General features: G+C 38.2%; 1 protein-coding gene across 5 annotated transcripts in view; it reads right to left on the reverse strand.

The window, feature by feature from the left end:
- Positions 1 to 21,628, reverse strand: part of SORCS1 (sortilin related VPS10 domain containing receptor 1) — a gene marked incomplete at both ends in the record, with an annotated part of 539,831 nt that overhangs the window by 227,443 nt on the left and 290,760 nt on the right. For all 5 annotated transcript variants that reach the window (XM_080694691.1, XM_080694692.1, XM_080694694.1 and 2 more), the window contains one exon: positions 19,788 to 19,887. In XM_080694691.1, the coding sequence (XP_080550817.1) occupies positions 19,788 to 19,887 (100 nt within the window). The remainder of the gene's footprint in view (positions 1 to 19,787; positions 19,888 to 21,628) is intronic.

Here is a 21,628-nt window from a genome sequence, read left to right on the forward strand (position 1 = left end):
GCTGTGAGGGTCTCATAGCAGTTGTCCACTTTATTGCCAGCTGTAAAGAAAACAGGATATAGGATTCAAGCCAAGGCATCCAAATGATTGTCTGCCTCTGTTTTGTTTGGTTTTTTTGCTATTCAAGGAATTTTCTCTTCTCTTTTCTCTCTCATTCTGTTTGTGTGTGTGTGTGTAGATATATAGATAATATATATATATATATATATATATATATATATATATATATATTAATTACTGGGACAGAAGGTAAAAAGGATTATGTAGGTATAACATTTAAATAAAAACAATCCCCAGATTAAAAGTCTTCTCCAAGTTTTTAAACACCAGAAGTAAAGTCTGACCGTTGGCATGGCTCAGGGAGGGGAGGTGCCAGAGATGAGGAGACTCGCCTTTTACCTTCCCTTGGCTGAGATGCTGTGAGAACCAGGTTGCTCTTTTGAGAAACAGCGTGATCTGATGCTCTGCACTGGCCTCTCAGGAAGGCCTCTCCTTGAGCCAGGATCCCCCTGCTAACCCTGTTTAATTCCACTTGTCACTGCAGGAACTTGAAAGACATGACAGCCAAGCTGCGGAACACAGATGAGTGACAGCACATTTTGGCAGCACCAGGGCAGAGGAAGGCAGAGTTGCAAAGTACAAGGTAAAGAGCTGTGGAAGAGTGCATCTGGTAGGATCCATGTCCTTTATCTTCCCACCATTTCTACAGCAGCGTAGACCCTTTTCACTAGGAACATCTCCAAATTCTATTAGGCTAACGTGAGCATTTGGCTCTCTATGAAGAGCCTTCTTCTGTGGATGCAGGTCTGTTGATTTTCAGGCAAGCGCCTTGTTCTTTCCTTGTGTTTTGTTATTTCACTCTAAGTCACATCAACTGTTTATGGATCATATAGTGGAATCATTATGTTCATATATGAACAGTTATCCATGTTTAATACCATCTTTCTCTTTTTTAGGAGGTGAGGATGATCCAAGTTCAATGATGGGTGACAACTCACACATTAAGCCCCTTTCTGGGTCTGCGTGTGTAGCTCCGTGGTAGAGTATTTGCCTATCATGCACGAGATCTTGGTTTCTATCCCTAACACTGGACTAAAGTAAAGAATAAAAACTAAAACAAACAGTGTATCTTGCAGACATTGATACATGTTAGAATCTCTTCCCCAATATGTGTTTTAAATTTTTCTGCATTTTGTTTTACTTCGTTCATTTTCCTCTCTCAATGACTTCTTGAATAGGAGTTTGTATCTAATAAGCTTGTGTGGGATGACTGTGGTTCTTACCAAGATACAGCTCCTTGCTGTGCAAAGGAATGAAGTTAGAGTCCTGGAATAATGGTGTGGAACCTTCAAAACACAACATTCCAAGAAACCCTCCTCCCTGAGCTTAATAAATGTCTTCGAGAAAACTGTAAGAGTCACCTCCCAGGACTTCGTGTAGTTCAATTACCCCTAAGCATTCTTGGCCATAAAGCAATTAAGAACTATTAATTCCAGTCCCTATTCTATTCCTAAAAGAAGAACAGAGGCTCACCCCATACTTGCCCAGAAGCTGAAACCTCCTGTTTTCTTAAACGTCAAAGATGCCATGAGCATGTTTGCATGCTCTCTGACTTTCACCCACACCTAGAGGTCAAAGGCTAAACAGTTGTCTCCTGAAGAGAGAAATAATGAGCCCTCGTTTTTAATGTCAAAGAAACAAATGGAGGGAGAGATATCCTGTAATTTCAAATCAAAATTTACACTGTCCAGTAGAGGGCAGCTGGTTCCAAACACATGTTTTATCCTTGTATCACCAATACCAAAGCCTTACCTACTTGCTTTATTTTTATAAAAAAAAAAAACGCAACTCAGAATTCCACTGAAAATGATGCTTTGTTAACTATCACAGCCCACTATGCTCAGGAAGGTGTAGTCTGTGATCCATGGGCAGCACAACTATGGCAGATGGAAAGGAGGCACCTGGTTGTTAGGATGCAGATTGTCAGAGCTACTGGATGAGAATTTCTGAGAAAGGGGTCCTTGGAATATGCATTTTAACAAGCTCCCTAGATGGTTTTTATATATGTTGAGGTTTAAAAAATATTCATTAATAATTTGGCCTCTTCCTTCCCTAATTCCCGAAAAACAGATGTATATGTAGGATTTTTGTAAATAGTGGCAAAGGACAAAGATATCACAATATTTGTGTTACAGTATTCTGTTATACATGGCCAAAATTTGGAACTTCTGCTACTGTTTGTCTCATTGATCAGATGCTGTTATGTCTAGAGGCCTCAGAGATATATACCCTTTACTTAGTATGTAGGAAATGTGAATGTTGACCAAGATACCTGGGAAGTCACCATGTTGCCAAATCCTTGTGCAGTTAGCAGCACAATCCACCCTATGAACCTTAGTTTTTTTCAATTTTCAAAAGAATTTATACAGCCAGGTGTGGTAGTGCATGCCTGTAATTCCAGTATTTGGGAGGTTAAGGCAGGAGGATTGCAGTTTGCAGCCAGTCTCATCAACTTAGTGCAACTGTTAACAAGCTAGTGGGGCCTTGCTTTCAAACAAAAATGGTTTTTAAAAGGCTAGGCATGTAGTTCAGAGGTAGAACAGCCCTGGGGTTAATCTCTACCAATGCAATTAACAACAACAACAACAAAAAAAAGAAGTTTATAGTATTTACCCTGTGGATTCCAGAATTTTGTTTTGTTCTGTTTCTGCATCGAGTCCTCATGTTTAAAATATTCTCAGTACATTTCACATATGTATGTCATGCATCTTAGAGTTTAATACAATCAGTGACTGGAGAAGCAGGGCTCTTGCTGCTTTCTTCTCTTTGTGGGAAGTTACAAGTCTGGGTTACTTCAAATAGCACTTAGTTCAAGAAGCAAAGATATCTAGTTCCAATTTAAGTCTAGTAGTAAATAGTTTCTTAAAACTTCTTTTTATAACTCTTCTTAAAATTTTAATTATTTTCTTTAGATATTTGGTATAGAAAAAAGAAAGAAAAGGGGGGATTTACTGAGTAGGATCCATGTGTCCATATTTGACACAATATTATATATATATATATATATATATATATATCCATCCATCTATCTATCTATATCTCCCACATTTCATATCAGGATATATACATATGAGTATATATATATATATATATATATATATATATATATATGCACACACACACACACACACACACACACACAATATCCTTCTGTTAGAAAATTTGCTTAGAAAAACAACATCTCATTTCTAGGGAATTGCAAGGCAGTAGTAGCTCTGACAGAAACAAGTAACTGCCTACAGGTTTAATGATGATATATTTGGAAGATTAAAAGTAATGGTGGTTGCCCAAGGTCTAATCACAGTCTGTGAATAAAGCTGTACAAGGGAAAGAGGAAGTTGTGCCCAGCATGACAAGCGATGATGGAAAAGCCATTTCTCAATTGTGATTCCTCTGAGGACTGCCATCTGAGATGGTGGAATCTCTCTTTAATTAGACCCTTGCACTATTAGACAGCTGTATTGTTCCCCATGCCTCTGAGCACAGGTACATTTTGGATACACATTTCTTTCTATGGGGAAAAGACATACAAGCACACACAGTATACTATAAACTGTGAGTCAATAGAGGCAGCCTACTGGGCCACCAGAAAAGCTAAAAGCTAGAATAAGAAATTGTACCCAGTTACACTAATGGTGTTTCAGGGATGAAAAGTATTATGAAAGTCATTTTGTCTATCTTCCTGACATTACAAATGTATGCTAGTTACTGTTGGCAATTTTCATCATAGAAATAACAAGAGAAATATTCACAAATTTCCTTTTATTTACCCATTCATTTATTAGGAAAAATTATCAGATTCTTCCTAGGAGCAGACTGGGACCTGGGGTTTAAAATTAGGATTCTTGGAATCTTCTGTACAAAGTTCTTTTCAGATTTCTGAAAGCATCAGGATGATCCTATAAAGCTGTCAAGACTGTTATCATGAAATGATAAGCAGGAGGCTGAATGATTTTATACAAGTAGACTTAAACTGTGACATATGGTTTGCCTTTACATTTTCTCTGTGCCTTGCATTTTTTATGATATTATTTAATTCATCTTAAACCATGAAATTTATTAAAGGCCTATCGAAGAATCAGCATGTAGCCTCAAGAACACCAGTAAAATTAACCATCCCTGACTGGAAAACTGCAACAATGTCTGGTAAACAGCAAATGGTGCTGGACCAGAAATGCAGAGACCTAGGTTCTAGTTAAAGACCTCCAGTCATTAACCATGTCTCAAGCATAAAATAGCAAGCAGGACAATAACCTCTCCTACCTACTTCAGTATTTTTATAAGGAAAAGATCATTATACATGTGCACTTCCATAATCATTTTGAAAATATGATATGTTGTAAAATACATAAGGCAGTCCTACTATTCCATCTTTCATTTTAATGACATTTGGGAAGGGAGGGAGAGAGAAAGGGAGGAGGGAAAAAAATGAAAGAAGTAACATACTAAGCCACTGTTGGCAGGCAATACCCAATTTAAAACAGCTCTCTCCCACATTTCATTTCAGAGTTCTCTGTAATTCCCCTGAGTTGGGTTTGTATAGGAGGAACATAATGAGCCATGGGCAAAACTTTGTGTTTGTAATAAATGGAGCCAAATGGGTTAGGCTTGACAATCTTCCGGACTTTACCATACGCAAGTCACCCGATTCCATTGGTCACTGGGTAATGAAATGCTGACCTGGTCCCCTGAGAGCCAGATGGTTCCAACTGGCCATGTTATACTCAGTCCCTCCCATTAAGGCCTGCGGGGTGGGAAAAGTGAAATGCTGAGGCTCTTGGGAAATTTTAAGCCTTCATACAAATATAGTCTCCAGGAGTCTATAAAATTTCAAATAGTAAAGAGGAGAGATAATATAACTGCAGAATCATTTTCTGTGCTGATCAAAAAATTACTTGTCTTTCTCAGACTTTTTGTAGCACTAACAAGTGATAGGAGAAGGCAGGGAAAAGGCTCTTTCCACCAGAGGATTGCGCTTTCTGCCAAGAGTTAACTTGCTTAGATCTGGAATTTTAAATCAAACAGGGAAAGGCAAATTTCAAGCTCCATTTACTTTTAGCAAATCGGGACTTCTTGTTTCAATCTGAGTATGGTCAGACTGGTTCCTGGGCCACTGTGCTTATCCTGTAGCTATTTCTACCAAAATAACTCAGTTGGTAGAATTGGGCTTCAAACTCCATTAAAATGTCAGCGGCATAACACCTCCGGAAACAGAAGGTGGAGAAACAGAACTAAGGAGTGGAACAATTACAAAAGAGATGATGTACTGTTTTAAAAGTGCATTTCTATGTTTTTCCCTTTATATTATCACATCTTAAGATTACTGTGAGTTAGAAACACCAATCTTCATTTGATGAACATTGTGATCTCAGATAAACAACTTCAAGCCCTAAATATTGTGATTCCAAGTTTGATTATAGAGATAAAAGCTTAAATTGACCCCAAAAGTTACCATCCTAGTATGGGCAGTTAGTTCATCCAATTTGATAGGTGGCGTATTTTGTGCCTAGCTTCCTAACATCTGGGACTGTGGTCTTTGTTAGCTTGCCATAAAGTAGACTTAGCCATGCTAGGAGAAAACAACCCTGAATTTACAACACAACACGGCAAAGTAATTGTGGAATGGTGATGAGGTGTGAATCTGGAATAAACTTGCAGGCTATGTTCCATTTTTTTCTTAATTGCTTTATTTAGGGTCTTCATTTATGTTGACATTAAATGTCATTTCATTAAAATACCATTGTCCACTCCAGTGATCTGCCTCATCTTCCTTCAGAGAAAGCATAGGTCTTAATTTGTAGGTCACTCTTTTCTAATTGGGGGAGAAAAACAAGAGGAAAACTAAAAAGAATACATTCCATCAGTTATACTAGGCACTGAGCCAGAATTACAACAGGCACTGCAGGGGTGAGATAGGATAGATTTTAATTGGTGTCTAGGGGTGAAGGTCAACTCTCTTGGAACAATGGGCATCTGTGGTCATAACTGACTGAGTCCTTAGTGGGAGTCCATAAATGTTAGTGATGTACTTTTAGATGGAAGCACAAAGGCTTTGGACCCAAAAATCAAGGGCAGCATTAGAAAGTGGAAAAATATGGAAATCTGTTTGTTAAATAATGCAACACCAAATCATAAGGTTGAACACACACACACACACACACACACACACACACACACACACACCACAGAACATAAATTTAAGAGGGAAAAAAAGTAGACAGTTTTTGACATCTAAGCATCTAAGATACAACATCTCTTTCCCCAGAACAAGTTGGCTCTTTTCCTGGACAGTCTCTGGAATTAAAACACTACAATTATTTGAGTCAAGTCAGATGGCTTTGGCTCCTAAGAAAAGCTGCAAGTGCAAAGTATCCCCATGGAATTTGAGTTCACTGATGGGAAGATCATCAGTGTTTGTTAAATTGTAGCTATTATTTCCTTCAAGAGAATTTTGGCTCTTTTTTAGAAAGCAGTGAAGAAAAAGATCAATTACTAGTCAACACAACAGCTGATGCCCGTCCTGGTCCCCACACAAATGCTCCATGCTTGCCTACGGCCACTTCTCAGACCATTCTCATTTTCTCACTCTTGTTGTATTTCTTTTTAACATTGTTTCTTCAGATTTCATCAGTAGATATGAATGAACAATTAAGATAAATATTGAATAAATATATAAAGCCCACAAAAAGATAAATTGTAATCCATTAATTCAATATTCATGTTTTCCCCACTATCCTAATCTGAGAAGACTTCTCAGAATTTAGTAGGTTTACAAGGACTTTATTTTCTAAGTCAATAAGTAGGATAGGGGCTTCAGATGGAGCTCAGTGGTACAGCATTTGCCTAGCATGCACAAAGTCCTAGGTTCCATCCCCAGCTTAAAAAAAAAAAAAAAAGAAATGGGGATAAATAGGACAAGTGATCTGTCAAAGGAGCACTTTATAAGCTTTAAGATGCAAAACAGCAGGATGTGCAACATATAGTATAAAATGATTAAGAAATGTTAAGTGTGGTATTTGTGCTGATATAAATCACCTGTTTTGTTTCTCCCTACTTTGCTCTTTGGTCTGTGAACTCTTTGTTGATAGGACCCCATGTTATGCATATCAGTTTCTCTACTGCCTAGCAGTCAATAAATGGGTTCTACTGTATTATGTGTTTGTGTTGTGAATATCATGACACCATGTCATAACAGTCTATATTGCTGGCCAACACAATCTCTTTCATGTTGCTTTTCTGACTATTCTAAATTATAATTCTCTCCAAACATTTACCGCCTGAGGCATCCATATCATGCCATCCATCACCTTGTATTATGTAATTGCATTCCTGCAATGGCACGGCAAACTCCGTAAGGAAAATGCAAGTTCCATGCATCTTTTATGTTTATATTCACTTATGCCATGCTTGCAAAGAAGAACCAGGCATGCTCCAGGCATTCAATAAAATGTGTGTCAGTGGATTTCCTTTTAATTTTACATCTTCAAATCTCATCAATAATTATGACTGAGCAGTTACTTAAGATAAATGCTGAGTTTATAAAATCTATAACAAGGTGAAATTTATCCTATTAATTGAATATTAATAGTGTAAAAGTGCCCGTTTTATGATATGATATGCAAGACAGGTACAACAAAGGGAAATAAGCTCTATGGACTGAAAATAAATTTTAATACTATGTCAGAATTATAATTCAAATGGTCCTGGGGATATTTTGGGGGGATCTAATTAGTCATTATTAACAAATATTAATGGAAATTAATGCGTTTTAAGAGTCAAAGAGGCACACGTTTATTTAAAAGTGCAAGTCACTGTAAGTAAGCTACATCCTGTGTTCTATGAGTGCTGATTTCTCACAGTACACACATTGAAAGACAGTTTTCATCTTCTTTTTCCTGGCTCCTTTGACAAATATTTGCCTCTCTGTGAAAGCTTCCTGGAGTCCCCAAAGACAGAGTTGTATGTACAGCGCTATTATGATGCTTAGTTCTATACCGTAATTGATGGTTTATACATTTGCTTCCTCTACCAGGCTGCATAATCCCTAAGAACAAGAACAATATCTTCTATTTCTATTACAACTTCCTAGTTCTTAAAACACGTTCTGATACAAAAATAACCTTTTAAAACTTTTGGTTGAGGTGGCAAATGACAGGGTAAGGCATGGCCATGTAATTTGAAATGAACAGATAATAATGATAACAATGCAAATAACAGTCACTAAATGCTTATGGTGTGTAGGCACTGTGCTTTGCTTGTTTTAACCCTTCATTTCTTAGAACTGCCTTACAATATTGACAATCATTATAATTGACTTTAGAGAAGAAAGGACTCTCTCATGGTAAGTCTCACAACAAACCAACCAACAAATAAAACCTTGTCTTTGGGCACACAGTTTAGTTGCGGCTTAGCTGGAATTTAAAGCCAGACAGACTGGCTCCAGAATCTGTTATATTAACCATTACCCCACAACTAATGACCCCGTGGAGCGAAACCTCACAATGATTATCTTCAAATGACAAGATGTTGCTTCAATATGACAATAAATAGATGCTAGGTAGGTTTATCTCACATGTACAGAAAATATTAAGGTGTATACAAATATAAGAAGCCATTCCAAAGAGGGGTAGGGCATATCAAAGAGAGGTAGTATTCAAAGGACAAAGGCTCATTAAAAAGCAGACAGCAATGCTGGCATTTGAATCTGTGGCTGTGGAGCGTGGGAGTCTAGATCCAGGCCTGCCATACCCCCCCACTTGAGTCATAATTGTGTTTTTCTTCCTGGCAAAACCAATTTCGCCATCCACATTTGAAACCACTCAGGAAGAACAGAGAGATAAGGGTATATTGTACTCCCTCTGAAAGTCTTATTAAGTTCCTGGTAAATTAGCCCTCCTCTCCCTGAGAGATCTCAAGAGATTCTTCTATATCTGAGGCCAGAAATATTTATGATACCTTTTTATTTTTCTTCTGCCCATTGTCATCTTTGTGTGCAGTGTATTGGCTTTCTCCCTTTGCTATTGTGCTACTTAAAATTCTTGGCAGTAATCGCCGCCATCTTCCCTCCTTGGCTTCACAACTGTGCCTTCCCTCCCTGTACCACTTCCTCTTTTATCTGTGAGAGGTTGTGTATTCAGAATGTTTTCTTTATCTTTCTTCTTTATTTTTTCTGATTCATCCACACTGTCCTTTTCTGCTCTAAGCATGCTCATTTCCTGGTGGCAGATGCTATCAATCATGGCAACACTTAGCACTTTAGTTCCTACACAAACATGCACACAGCCCCAAGCGGTCTATGAAGACATCTCTAACTGTCAGACATTGCACTATATATCCCTTACTACAGGTCTTTTTACCTCTGAGTCTCTAAACCAGCCTGGTGGCCTAGAACCTACCATTTTGGGTTCTGCAAAACTTATTTTAAGTAGTTGACTTGAAAGGCTAGGATGTGAGATGTGTATTGGAAGTTAGAGATCCAGTAAATTAGGGAAGGGGTGTGCCTAGAAGAAGAAAGGGATAAAATCTCAAAGAAGATTTTGTAAGGAAAAGGTTAGGTAGAATAAAGAGATGTTTGAGTGGAGTGCAGCCCTCCCCAGAGACTAGAGTTACTCTCTTAATTTCTACAGGAAAGAAAAAGTGGTTTTTATTAAAGATTCATCCATGCTGACTTTTGTTTTATTGACAATACTGAGAGAAAGCTTGGGGCAGACCTGATAAATTGGAGTGACACATTCCCCACCCTAGTAAATATGGCAGATTTCCTGTAGTAGCAACATTCATCCCCATCCGTCAAAAGAGCAGCGTGGGCTATTCACTAGAAACAAATGTTCTAGAGACAGTATGTCAAACACCGGATGATGGAAACCCCTGAAAAACCACAGGGAGTGTGCTGGAAACAAACAGACCAGAATGTTGAAAAGACCTCTGACCATTTTCCACAGCAGAGCATAACTTGGAACCAACCTGAAATAATGCCTTTGACCTTCATAAAAGGGTAATGGATGGGCATTTAACATTAGGCCAGACAGACTTGGGAGAACATGAACTCTAGGAAGGATGATGGTGAAGCAAAAATAAATAAGTAGATAGATAAGCAGACTTTAAAAAAAACATGCTTCTCAGAGAAAGTTAAGCAGGCAGTCTATTATTTACCCATATGTGAATAATAACTAGCTTCTGAAAGATTTTCTTTTCATATTTGAAAATGTCTGATCACCTGGCCACAGGGGTTACCTAACTTCTTAGAACTAGTCAGCAATATAAAATGCAAAAATACAAGCATCTTTCAGATCAGTTTCCTTTCATAGTATTTGGAGACTAATTTAGGCTATCATTGTTTCATTATTTTGATTAACTTCATTTATTAAAAGTGATTAGAACTAAAATATAGCATTTTAATTTTTATAGAAAATGATTATATGCACTTAGAAAAGATTATTCTATGGACCTATCATTTTTCTATTTATCTAGCTAAATACCTGTAACTTTTTCTTTTTTTTTTTTCTTTTTTTCTTTTTTGGTGTTACTGGGGATGGAACCCTTCTACCTCTGGGCTACATTCCCAGACCTATTTTTCTATTTTTTATTTGGAAACAGGGTCTCTTCAGCCAGCGAGTCTGGCTTCGAACCTGCGTGATCCTCCTGTCTCCTCCTCCCAAGCACGGTGATTACAAGTGTGGGCCACCATGCCCGGCTAACTTTTTCTTTAAAACATAAATGTGGCTCCTAAATTCTGCAGTATAACTTCAGTAACTCAGAAACTTGACCCCCATGTGGATACAACTTAGTGTTTCTTAAATCAAATGCTTGAAATTAATACTTAATGCATTGGACATGTACTCTATGTGGTATACTTAACATCTTAGAAATGAGGGGTAGCAAACATGTGATGCTGATTACACAAGAAACTTCCAATAAAAATGTAGTAATTACTACTCAATGGTGCATAAAGTAAAATAGTAACACAGGATTTAATATTAGTTCTGAGAACTCGGGGATGTTAGGTGATACAGGCCATAGATACAGATACAGGGTAGAAAAAAAATAAGATTTTAAAACTCATCCACTGATCATAATCTATTGCCTAAACCTAACAATATTTTTAACAACCTTAAAAATATTTGACAGCATCAGTTTTAGAGACACACAGATAATAGCCAATAAAAAAGTAGGTACTTATCTTGCAACATAAGGTATTGAGCTAAAATGAAAGAGTGTGGTTTTATTAGCATCTCTTTGTGTGTGAATGTTAATATAGGTCCTTTGATTAATACAAAGCAGTGTGGGGTACATGGATGTTGTTGGTATTCAGAGAAGAGAGTTTTCTGCATCAGTATATTTGTTCCATTTCCAACTGTGTTCTACAGAGCTCAGGGGTTCCAGAAGTTTCCCCAGGGCTTCCTCCAGGTGACCAGGGAGGTGTCCAGTGGGCAGTGCTCTGGCACTCCGCTCCTACTTCAAAGAAGGCAATCTGCCCTTTTTATTCTGTAGCTTGTTTGAAGTACAAAGGTTTGGATAACTCTCAGAAAATCACCCAGAGAAAGAATATAAATGTGGCATGCTTTCTTGGATTTTATAGTTTTAATGCTTTGGAAGAGAACTGAACAATGCTCAATGGACCTAAACAGTATCAACACTCGGATGTACCCAAAAAGGATCAAAAGAGATGACATTTCCCTTTAGCTATAGTTGTCCAGGTTAAGTGTAGGATAGTAAGCATTTATTCACTAAAGAGAAAAAAAAAGCAGTTTTATTGAGGTTTCGAAAATGCCACTTCTACTATATATCTGAGCTCAAGCCTATCACCTCCTTATGAAGTATACATTCTTTTTAAAAGATGAGAGGCAAATGGATGATATTGTGTACAAAGGAATAGATAAAAGAGAGAGGGGAAAAATGAGCAAGTGTCAAGTGCCTAACAAGGGAAATGTCATGCACCCCCTTTGATGTGTGATACAATATACTCATTTCTCTTGGCCCCACCAGATAATGTCCTGTGAGTGCTAAGCAGTCTTGGCATTTTAAGTATTAATCATGTTCTTCTTAGTAATATAAAGATACAATTATACATTGTGGCCTAGAAATGACTAAACCTATGGGGATTCTTTACTGTTCTTGTTTATTCACTTGAAAGATGTAAGTTTATAATTAGAGAAAAATTAATGAGTCAAACCTGGTATCACAGGGTGCTTCCTTTTCTAAGTGCCAGCCCAGGAAACCCAACCCCAACCTAAGTTCAATTCCAGTACTCAGATGTGTTGGACCAGGATCCTGTGCTCAGCATGTTAACGACTACAAAGCTGATGAAGGCCTTTTGTGCCATTCAGATCTTGAATTGTAAAGGGAAGATTAGATGTGGTAAAAAATAACTATAGTACACTATGATCTGGCAGAAGTGGCCTTTAAGGTTTACCTTGAATGTCTCATCATTTTAGCTTTTATTTGGCCAGTTGGGTGTAGTGTAACTTCAGACAAGTTACAAAATATTCTGGAATGCAGTTTCCTGCAGAATGAGAAGAATATGGAAATCCCCAACTTTTAGGGTCTGAATCAATGATTCCATGATTCTTTCTAAAAAAAAAAGTTGATGGATGCAATCAGACACACCTCTTTCCTGTCTCCCAAAAGTCACATATGTGTGGAATAAGAGGAATTTAGCATGCCAAGGGTAAAAAGAGACATGAGTCAATAATCAAATGCTTATTAAGACAGTGTCACATACAGTATGGTAATTAAAACCTAAACATCTGGAGAAAATGCAAACAGTGTTTAATGCTGGCAGGTACCCAGAGACCTGCAAGGATGATCAATGTATTCTGAAGAGCGAGGGTCCTATTTATAGGATGAAAGCCTTAGAAGACTCTCAGCAGGAATGATATTAATTGAAAAAGGGAACGGGGACACAAACAGGGCAAAGAAAACATCAAGAAATAATATCATCTAGTTTTTTTTTTCTTGGCTGGGAATACAGTGTGCAGACTGTGAGGGTTTAAAAACTAAATGAGTTGACTGTTTTACATTTTTAAAGCACATTTTCTTTTTCTTCTTTTCTCCAATGAATTTCAAGTGTTTTAATTTTTTTTCTTTTTGTACTTGCGCTCTCGCGCTCTCTCTCTCTCTCTCTCTCTCTCTCTCTCTCTCTCTCTCTCTCTCTCTCTCTCTCTCTCTCTCTTTTGGTACTGGAGATTATACCAAAGACATTCTACCTCTGAGATACACTCTCAGTCCTTTTTAATTTAATTTAATTTATATTTTGAGACAGGATATTGCTAGTTGCAACCTGAGATCCTCCTGTCTCAGCCTCCCAATTGCTGGGGTTACAAATGTGTGCCACTCATAGCTGGCAAAAGTTTGTGTTCTCTGATACTTGAAGATGTCTTACAACATTTTGTGAAGAGAAAGCAGGTGAGGTTGTCTGGGGGTAAGGGGTCATCCATCTCTAATAGGCAGAATAAAAAAGAAATTTTCTCTTTAGGCAGAATACAAATATACCCAAAGCAAATATAAAAGTGATCTGAAGATTTTAACATGGATTATTTTCCTCTGCTACATTTGTATTAGTTCTCCCATCTGCTCCCTGAATCAGAGTGGTTCCTTTCAGGTACAGGTTAAATCCTCTTTCCTCATAGCAGACTCTATGCCACTAGCCAATAAATCTCTACTGCCACAAAGAAGCCTTGGGGTTTATCATGAATGGAGATAGGAGAAGTGTTCTCTTTGCAAGACATGATAACAGAAAGCAACCCTGGCTCTCTGCTGGCTCTAGGACCCACTTGTCATTAGAGGCCAGCTACCAGGTACCTTCTGCAAGAAATCATGTATGATTTAGTGTAACACCTAGGAGCTGGCATCGTATGTCTTTTAGTGGAGATTTCCCAGCCTGACACATGTGAGATGACAGTTTCTACTGTAAGAGACTGAGCCAAGGAAAGGCATTGTGATTTACAGCAGACTTGTAAAGAAACAGCCAATGGATGATCATCAATATAAACTGTAAATAAGGGCCCGTTTTAATCTGAACTCTGAGCCCATGATGCCCTTAACAAGTTGCCTGCAAAGTCAGGGCATGATGCCTGCTGTTTGAGACACAATGATTGAAGACTGCTTTTGTCTTCACAAACAGCTAAAAATAGCAATAGGATGGGGAAGACAAAGAGGGTTCTGGGAGGGTAGACAGTTATATTGATGTCATCAGTGTTATTCCAGTTGCTCCAACTGATATCAAAAGCAGACGGAAATATCTGATACAAAAGATATTAAATCCTTAGATAGCACCCTAAAGATTTGGAAGAATTAATGTAGCCCTTTAGCAGAGCCTAGGCCTTACACTGAAGGATAGCTGGAGTCCTCAGAGAACTGAAGCAAACTTGAGTGCCTTTGCCCTGTATAATCAATAGAGATTGATAATTATTCATTCCTTCTCTCCTCCTTCCTACTCTCTCTCCCTCCCTCCTCCTCCTCCTCCTTCTTCCATAAACTCATATTGATTGAGCAAATATATTCACAATCTAAAATATTGTACAAGTGCTATGCTATCTCTTTGGTTCAGATATCTCTGTGTGTGTGTGTGTGTGTGTGTGTGTGTGTGTGTGTGTGTGTGTGTATGCATATGGCCTGATGTTACTTTCACCTCCCAAGTAGAAAAACTGTACAACTATAATGCTATGTCAACTTTATTGATTTTTGTACCACTGTAAAGACTTTTACTGTCCTCCAATATATCTTAACTCTATTAGCATCTCCTAAAGTGACCCTAAAGGCCTCCTTTCTCTGTAGTGCAAAAGATTCCTTGGTTTAGGTTCACTCTTCAACACTGTGATTTAAACAGCTCTGCATCACCTCTGTTTTTGGAAAGCAAGATGCACAAAAGAAGCTCTTCTCTTGTAGCTATAGACAAGGGCCTCTCTCTTTCTAGAACTAGGTTCTGCCAAGCCTTCATATCAGTTAAATGCCCATGTCCAAATGCAATTTTTTAAGTCCTTCTGAAAACTATAGATTCCTTATGCAACCCGATTAGTGTTCATATCTTGAACTGAATGGAGTCCATGGGAGGACTCGTTCTATACTCCTGCTTATGAGTTCCTTCCAGTCTCTGAAGTTACATGTGTACCTGAGATTTCCACTTTTTAAATTCAGCTCCTCACCGGGTGTGGGAAGCCAGGGTGTGGCACGTCAGCCCAAGATGACGCCCGGGCTGACTGCAAAGGATGGTGGTCTTGGCTGGCGCATGCGTTGTTGTCAGTATCACGCGCCTCATGCATGGGCTGTGACGTAATGCCTCATAGTTAGGCCAGTACACCTATGAGGTACCTTCTAGGGAGCATGGGATGGATATGGGCGGAATGGGATTGGTGGATATTTTGGGAACAGGCTTGGTATGGTATATAAGGAAACTGCTCCAGGGAATAAAGAGGAAGTAGCTTCATCAGCAAGTCAGCGTTCGTGTGTTTCTTCCCTAGGCTCTGCTGGTCAGAGCCTTAGGGTCGCGACATAGTGGTGCCAAGACCCGGGAAAAAGAAGAGCCGGGTGTGGTGGCGAACGCTTGTAATCCCAGCATTCGGGAGGCTGAGACCTGGAGGATCATCGTTCGCGGACAGCCTCAGCTACTTAGGCCCTCTGCAACACAGTGATACCCGGGACAAAGAAAAGGACCAAGAACACCCGGTGTGGGTCCCAGAACGCTTGACACGACCAGCTGAAGGAAAAGGAAATGCCTACGCCAAAGAGCCTAGAGTTGAAGCTAATACTGAGACTTCTCCTGGTGTTGGAATGCCTCTTTGTTTTCCTTAAGCTGTTGTGATGCGGAAACTGGAGCCTAGACTTCGAAAAGACCATACAAGACTTACATTCATCAATTGTTGCTGTAAAAAATACCAGAGTGGAGGTGGCCACAGATCAACAATGGATGGACATGATTCATGGGACAGTAGGGTTTTTAAAAGACTGGGGAGGAATTGTGTTTTGAGCATTTCTTCTACTGATAGCATGTGGGACGCTATTTATCTGTATGGGGCGCATGAAGAGGAACATGGCAACACAGCAGCGCATGTTGGTCCAAGCTATGGCCGCCTTGGAGGCTGGTAGCTCCCCCAATGTCTGGCTTAGCATGCTGGATTGGTAGCCAAGGACGGGTAAGACTGCTCCATCCTCATGTCAACCTAAGACAGGCAGGCAACCATGATGTTGCTGAGCTGATGACGGGTAAGAATGAGTGAGTTGGAAGCGGCAACCTAAGACAGGCATGATCCCAAGCCTTGTGTTCTTAAATAAATAAAAAGGGGGAGCTGTGGGAAGCCAGGGTGTGGCACGTCTGCCCAAGATGGCACCCAGGCTGACTGCAAGGGATGGTGGTCTTAGCTGGCGCATGCACTGTTGTCAGTATCACGCGCCTCATGCATGGACTGTGACGTAATGCCTCGTGGTTAGGCCAGTACGCCTATGAAGTACCTTCTAGGGTGCATGGGATGGACATGGGCAGAATGAGATTGGTGGATATTTTGGGAACAGGCTTGGTATGGTATATAAGGAAACTGCTGCGGGGAATAAAGAGGAAGTAGCTTCATCAGCAAGTTGGCATTCATGTGTTTCTTCCCTAGGCTCTGCTGGTCAGAGCCTTAGGGTCGCAACAACCGGGCATGGTGGCACATGTTTGTAATCCCCGTGGTTGGGAGGCAGAGACAGGAGGATCGTACAAGTTCGAAGCCAGTCATGCTGGCTTAAGAGACCCTATTTCCAAAAATAAAATAGGTCTGGGAGTGTAGCCCGGAGGTAGAAGGGCTTCCAGGAATCCCAGTACCACTAATAATAATAATAATAATAATAATAATAATAATAATAACTCAGCTCTTATAAACAAATCTTGATTTGGGGATAGGCACCATATAAACTGTAGCTACAGAAAAGTGTATAATCACATTCAGTATTTGGCATTTTATTGTTTTAAATCATGTTGTTCTCAAGTAGCACCAATAAAACAGAGACTATCACTAGATTAGAACAGTTCTAAGGGCTCGTAGATCTGTACATTTCTTTATCTTGCCTGTATTATGGTACAAATGTAAATGACTCATCAAAAGTCACCTAGTATTTGGAAACACTCATGGCAGGGAGGCAGATTTATAAATCTTAGTCCAATGATTTGAATTATAAAAATTATATTTAAATTATAAAAAACATTTCAATTAATACAAGGGTATAGATCTTGGAAGAAGGTATCCAGATTTAGCTTTTTTTTTAATCTCATGGTATAAAGTAACATTCCTTAGCATGTAGTTTGTTGATTTTTAAATTAAATTTACTAAAAATATAAACCAGAGAAAAATCAATAGAGATTACAAAAATTAATTCAAAGCCAACAAACAACTAAATCTTATTATAAAAATAGAGGCTATAAGTTCAGTTCCTCAATTTGAAACTGTATATAGCATATCAACACCATTTATTTGTAATTATTGATGAAGGACCAAAAACTAAGCAATAAAAGCAAGATAGGAATGTTTATAGTATAGCTTTAAATTGTGAGATTGACATTATTGAACTGTGCTGTCTGATACTGTGGCTATCAGCCATATGTGGCTATAAAAATTTAAGTTAATTATCCTTAAATAAAATTTGAAATGAATTCACTCAATTATACTAGGCATATATCAAATACTCAAAAGCTACACGTTATTAATATCTAGAGTAATGTAGAGCTTAGAGGAACACTTCTATCATCACATAAAGTTCTGCTGGACACTGTCACTTACAGAGGATAATTGCTACTATTACTTCAAATAATTATATGAAATATGAAGAATAAGATGATAAGAAGTAAGAATAAAGATAAAAAATTGATTAAGCCTCTAATACCCTGTGCTAAGCATTTAAAATGCCTGGTTTCGTATAATCTGTATAACTTTCCTCATGAGGTAGGTACTATAATTATCCCCATTTTAAATTTGAGAACACTGTGCTTGGAGAGATTAAGTAAATTATCCTACTTATACAGTGAGTAATTGGCTTAGCTGAGATTTTATTCAGCCATCTAAATTCAGAATATATACTAAGCTGTTAAGTTATGTTGCATTTACTGAAGAACTTGAAATGTTTAGAGCCAGAGGGAACATTAAATTTGAACATCAGTGGAACTTAATCCTAGATACATATCAGAGACATGTGGGGAACTTTCTCAAAATAAATGTACCTAATTCCTAATCCAGAGCAAAAGGGGCTGAACCAGAGCTGGCATATTTGGGGGCCACGTAGGGCTTTTGATGTGCAGCCAAATTTAAGGATGATTGCTTGAGAAAGTCTCATTCACCTTCCACGTTTCAAATGACAAAGGTTGCTATCAGTATTTAATGACAAACCTGAGATGAAAGCTTAGATATCAGAGCTATTACCATAACCAAATTTGACTTAGGACATATTAATAAGCAGAGCTTTTCTATTTTCTAATGGAAACTACTAGTTCACATAGCCTTTGTAATACTTAACCATTACAAGTCAGAATTAAGAAATGATCAGATAGGCTTGGTGGCATAAACCTGTAGGAGGCTGAAGCAGGAGGATCACCTGAGCCCACAGGATTGAGACCCAAGACCCCCATCCCTACCCCAAATTCAGAATTTGATAGTGAAGACTTATAAAATATATGTATGGATTTGAGACATTCTTCTTTTGAGACAAATCTATGTTTCTTTTCAATAAAATATTTTCTAGCCGAGTGTGGTGGCACACTTACACACTTGCAATACAGCATTCAGGAGGCTGAGACAGGAGGATAGTGGTTCTGGGACAGCCTTAGTTACTTAGTGAGGCCCTTTGCAACTCAGTGAGACCCAGCTTCAAAATAAAAGATAAAAATAGGGCTTGGGGTGTAGCTCAGGGTAGAATGCCCCTGGATTTCATCCCCAGTACCACTAATATATATATATATATATATATATATATATATATATATATATATATATTTATTATGATATATCATAATAAATATATCATATATATCATATATATAAATATATATATATATTTATTATGATATATATATATGATATATATATATATCATAATAAATAATAATAATACATAATAAATAAATGCAATGGGTCAGAACTCTTTTCTCTCTCTGAACCTTAGTTTTCTCATCTGTTGAATAGGGGAGTGTTGTATGATGATCTCTCCAAGGTTCCCTGCAGTTAAGATACATGAACAGGAGAGACTAATCTCACCAGTCTTTCCAGGCTACGCCCTTCTGCCAAATGCAATGCTTTTATCCTGGCTTTTCTGCAGAGCCCAGACAAATTTTAGAATTCTTGTTGTAGGGCAATGCACTCACTTAAATTCTGGTTAACGTATTTACTCAATGGCAAGGGAAAACAGAGCATCAGATGAAAACCTATCTTTGTTCTGTCTTATCAAGGCTAATTCTAATTCTTGTGGCTGACTGATCACCCTTTTGCAAGATACTCGGCAGCAACCATTCAATAGACTCATGACCTGTAGCTGCCTTTCCGAAATGGTAATGATGAACTTCTCCCTCCCTCTCCCCCTCCTATATTCACAGCTGCTGATCTGAAAATAATGATGTGTCAGACATTTCCCCACCTTAACACCCATCAGCTCATCCTTACTTCTCTAATCCCAGTTTAACTATAATGGATTTCTAGGTAGCTAGAGAGGTCAGCCAACAAAGACAGAAGTCATACCATGAATCAGTAGCATGCTAAATATGCATTCCTTACCTTACGCTTGTTGGTTGGACACACATAGAGATAGCTCAAGATTGTCTTCAGACCCACTTTATCATTCAGCTTCTCGTAGGTTGTCCCATAATCGGTTGACCTATAATTTAGAAGAAACTTTAATGAGGACAGAAGTATATGTCATTTGGCTGCTTGTCAATATAATGCATGTTTCACACAGTAGAATAGCTCTCGGGAGGTTTCTAAGTGATTCATGTAGTATATAATGATGCTTAATTAGGTACACAATAGCATCATGTGAGTGGTTAATATTTGCATTTAAATTGAATTGATAAAAATTAAAACTCCATCTCTCTATTGTTCCTTAATGTACATGCTTTGTACAGAGGATATAATTAATATTTAAAAAATTAAGAGATGAGTGTGTCCCTTGAATTGACCGAAGAAATGAAAGAGTTTTTAGTTAGATATGACATTGCTAAACTTTTTCTTTATTTTTGGCACAGTGGAAAAGTAGGTTTGCCTAATTTATCTACAAATTGTGTTTTCATTCATGAGTCATATGATATATGATGGACTAGTCATTTCAAAGGTCATTCAGTCTTTTTCTATTATTTAGGAGACAGAAAATGTCTTAATAATAAGTGAAATTTCATAACCTTCCCAATGACCTTTTTCAGTGTTAAGCAATCCAGAGTTAGGAGGACATTACTTCTTGGCACTGACGCTATCTTTCTTGTAGATTCTCTATTTTTGCTTAGCTACTGGGCAATAAAATTGCTTCCAATTAAATATATAGATTTCAGTCATCTTCTTTATGAAGGTCTAGTTTGTATTTAAGACATTTAATTTTATTAAATCATCATGAAACCATGTATAGTAGGGAGCAGTATCTGTGTTTGAAGAAAATTGTTGGGAGAACCTAAATGATTGCTCAGTTGAAACCAGGGTACCTGCCCCTAAGCCCTGGGTTGTTTTCATTTTACCTCAGGGTTTCCTTTTATTTTTGTAATTTAAAAATATATACAATTTCAGCCAGGCGTGGTGGCGCACACTTGTAATTCCCACGCTTGGGAGGCTGAGACAGGAGGATCGCACAAAAAGGTCCGGGAGTATAGCGCAGAGGTAGAAAGCCTCTGGGTTCCACCCTCAGTACCACCAAAAAAAAAAAAAAAAAAAAAAAAAATATATATATATATATATATATATATACACACACACACACACACACACACACACACACACACACACAATTTCAGCCTCTCTTTCATTCTTTCTCTTTTTCCCCTCCCCTTTCCTTCCTTCCTTCCTTCCTTCCTTCCTTCCTTCCTTTATTATGGTACTGGGCATTGGCCCAGGGATATTCTACCTCTGAGATATATAAGCTGTCCAATTTTAGTTTTGGTTTAGATACAGGGCCTCACAACTTTGATGAAGCTATTCTCTAACCTGTGATGTTCCAGTCTCAGCCTTTCAAGTATTGTGATTACAGGCATGTGCCACCACACCTGGCTCTCAGCCTCCTTTTCTTATAAAGGAAATTCCCAATAAAATTCATTCTGTCATCTATGTTTGCAAAACTCCTTAGATGTAACAGACACTAAGTGCCAGGATGGAACACACAACTCTCTTCTCAAGTATCTTGAGAGACAGAAATATAAACAAATATTTCTAATGTGCTGGATGCAATAATAGAGATATATGGATTAATAATACTTAGTGTGTTTGATCAGAAAAGCATGAAAATGTAGTCATTTTAATTGACTTCTGGTTTTGATAAAAGTAACAATCTCCTACAGGCCATAACAACTAAACAGAGGAAGTTTGTGTTAACAACCTCACTACCATCCGTGAAGAGCCTGCTCTGAACCAGAGACTTA

This window comes from Muscardinus avellanarius, assembly GCF_963383645.1.
Source record: "Muscardinus avellanarius genome assembly, chromosome: 4".
Classification (NCBI taxonomy): Eukaryota; Metazoa; Chordata; class Mammalia; order Rodentia; family Gliridae; genus Muscardinus; species Muscardinus avellanarius.